The sequence below is a fragment of the Anopheles coluzzii genome, chromosome 2, assembly GCF_943734685.1.
Source record: "Anopheles coluzzii chromosome 2, AcolN3, whole genome shotgun sequence".
In the NCBI taxonomy this organism is placed as follows: Eukaryota; Metazoa; Arthropoda; class Insecta; order Diptera; family Culicidae; genus Anopheles; species Anopheles coluzzii.
This window is the reverse complement of record NC_064670.1, coordinates 60,474,259-60,477,258: the sequence shown is the minus strand read 5'-3', so window position 1 is coordinate 60,477,258 and position 3,000 is coordinate 60,474,259. Positions and strand designations below refer to the sequence as shown.

The window sequence follows — 3,000 nt, the reverse complement described above, 5'->3', positions numbered from 1 at the left end:
GAAAGCGACCACTCTAACGCAGGTTGATTGAAGTCACCCAGAAGGATAAGATGATCATTCGGTTTCATTTGCATGTATGCATCACTGATGAAAGCAGAAAGGGATTCCAAATAGTTGCGGTCGCTGCTCAAATACGGTGGCACATAAACAATCCCCACATAAAGACGAAACTTAGAAAAAGAAACACGTATACATAAAGCTTCAAGCGTGGGTTGATTAATGTTAAGTGCCACAGAAGGATATCGAACGGAACATGCAAGTAGCACACCACCCCCACGCGAACGTTCGTTGTTTAACCTGCTGCGATCGCAACGGTATATATTGTAAGAATCACTATCCAGGACCATATTGGATGGAATCGATTCATTTAACCAGGTTTCAGTAAGGGCAAGCATTTCAAACCCTGATTCATTCGCAGAAAGGCGCAATTCATTGTATTTGGTGCGAAGGCCTCGAACATTTTGGTAATATATCACAAATGGGTCTATTAATTGTGAGCTATCCGTTTGGCAAACGGGCTGATCTGTGGTGAGCGGTTCGTGTTGCTGAGATTGGATTGTGATTGAAGCCCCACCCCCGGTGATAACTGAGGCGGTGTGGGAGGAAACTCCAGTTGAATAGCCTCTAGGATCTCGGTCATCTGGGATGGTGATAGAATCACGCGCTGTGGGGGTGGCGATCGATGTTCCAAAAAATGATCCGGATGAGCGGTAGTTTTTGGCACAGCAGAAGAGCAATTTTCACTATTTGTACGATGCGAAATAAGCTCAGAAGGGTCAAATCGAGCCCTTTCATGTACACGTTGCTTTGGTAGGCCACGAGCAACAAACTCCCGAACAGTAAGTGAAACTGGCCAAATAGTAGACTGCAGCGCAAGCTCCTTAAGAGATTTAGGAACACTCACTTTGAACGATATGAAGGACATCGAGTCCAGGTTCACACCCTTTTTCGTGAGACGGTAAACATTAATGTCGTCCGTTGGTAGCACAGCTTTAAGCCACACACGCATATCATCAGCCGAGACATGCGATTTGATGTTCGTGAAGTATAACCATACTTTCTCGGCTATGCCCGTGTTGGTGGTGTTTTGGTTCAAAACAGGATCAGAAGATGCTTGTGTATTTGTTCGATAGTTTCCAGCACTAACATCACTAGTCGGCTTAGTACGATGATTGTAGTGGTTACAGTTGTCAGAATCATCCACAGTGTTGGTATCGTTCGCAGCTTGGATATCATCAGTGAGCTCCGTTGAGTTAGTAAATGTACGGCGAGCGGAAGCTGTTTTAGTCGTTCTGGATGTATTTGTGGCATTGAGCGACGATACATTAGTGGATGTGTGCGATCGCGATGCGTTGCTAACAGACGGCTTAGCTAATATGGGTGTTAGCGCTCGCTTATCAACGAGAGCGAGGATCTCAGGAAGCAAATCGCTCTTGATAGCCGATCTAAGAGAAGAGAGAGATGCGTCAATTGTGGTGAGAATATCTGCTTTGACCAATTCGAGTAGGGCTGCTATCTCACTTGTGAGAAGTGAATTTGTGCCAATGCGAAACTCGTGACATGTTTTGCACAACCACAACAATTGATTATTACGCCCAAGCTCACGAGTAGAATCACGGGACAACCCCGTGCAATGGGTGTGATGCTTGGAACCACAAACACCGGCACAGGACACCGAATTAGCACTATCGGTGGGTGCATTGCAGGTTGAGCACTGCATAACGATGACTCAGCACAATCTGATGAGTGACAGGAGCAGAAACGAAGCCAAACACTTTCTCGGCAAAAATGTTGAATAAACAGAGGCAGCTTTATATTAATCGAAGGCACGCACTAGCCAGTACGAACAACTCAGCAGCACCACTGTTGCAAATGTTGAGATTCCAGAAATAACACGGCAAAACAGCGTATAAAATCAGGAGCACGAGGAAGGCACATCCACTCAGTTTGACAGTCAATCTCTCTCTCTTTGATGGGGGGTGCGTGCTTGCATTCGCGCTTTCGTAGGTGCGTTCTCGCGTGCACGCGTTCGTAGGTGCCTTATCGCGTGGGCGCGCGCGTGTGTGTGCGCGCGCGCGCGCGCGCGCGCGCGTGTGTGTGTGTGTGTGTGTGTGTGTGTGTGTGTGTGTGTGTGTGTGTGTGTGTGAGTTTGCGCGCGCGTGTTTGTGCGTGTGCGTGCGTTTGGAAACCCCAAAACTATTTGATTCTGATGCGTACATTTTCATCCGCTGCGGCTACAAAGTCCATGCATTTTCGATCTCGCTACCTGTGAGACAACACAACCATTGGCATTGGCATCTTTGCGATCGGCTCTACTGTTGGGGGTATCAAAAAGACACACGATCAAAGCAAACGTGCGTGTGATATGTTGCACATTTATTTCTAATTCAGCTAGCTGACTCAAGTGGAAACAACATATTGAATTGAATCCATACAAAAGAGGATTCTGGATTTGTTTATTACGGTGCGCGTATGGTGCTGCACCTGTCCGTCCAGAATCTGGTGGCTTGTTGGTTTGGAGTAGTTATTATGACGCCGATTGCCGGCAATGCCTTGGAATGAGTTCGGATCGGTAGGTTCATGTTTTGGTCGATTGCATTCCGTTGATTTGTCGCACCACCGCGGGACACCCGGCAGCAACAAAGTCAAAACAAAAACCTTCCCCGAGTGTGGACTGCTATGTTAAGTTCTTATTATTATTACTATTATTATTATTATTATTATTATTATTATTATTATTATTATTATCGTCATTATGGCCTACGCGATCATACCGGCCTTTTCAGGACTTGAGTACCACGTAGCCGGATAGTCAGCTCTTGCTTCGGCGGACGGTTCATACGCGATTAGAACCCACGGCGGGCAAGCAGATGTGCGGAATGATGGCGTTGCCGCGGGCCCGCTCCTATCCAGTGTGCAACTTGCATACTGCCACACTGTCTCCTGCCCGGTGCATACGCAGCAGGCAGGGGGAAGGATGCACTTCCACCATAAAAAACA

At 47.1% G+C, this 3,000-nt stretch overlaps 1 protein-coding gene across 1 annotated transcript; it reads right to left on the bottom strand.

The window, feature by feature from the left end:
* Positions 1-487: 487 nt before the first annotated feature.
* On the bottom strand, positions 488-2,389 carry LOC120961419 (uncharacterized). The gene is made up of 3 exons (XM_049611005.1): positions 1,522-2,389; positions 905-1,445; positions 488-664 (listed from the first exon to the last, which is right to left on the bottom strand). Exons 1-3 carry the CDS (start codon positions 1,560-1,562, stop codon positions 488-490), a joined length of 759 nt encoding a protein of 252 aa, XP_049466962.1. The 5' UTR covers positions 1,563-2,389.
* Positions 2,390-3,000: the final 611 nt, after the last annotated feature.

Coding starts and splice junctions, on each gene's coding strand:
- LOC120961419 (XM_049611005.1), bottom strand. CDS start 1,562: ATGTCACGAGTTTCGCATTGGCACAAATTCACTTCTCACAA. Junction 1,446..1,521: donor CACAAATTCACTTCTCACAA/GTGAGATAGCAG, acceptor CTCTTCTCTTAG/ATCGGCTATCAAGAGCGATT. Junction 665..904: donor TGTCCTTCATATCGTTCAAA/GTGAGTGTTCCT, acceptor CCACCCCCACAG/CGCGTGATTCTATCACCATC.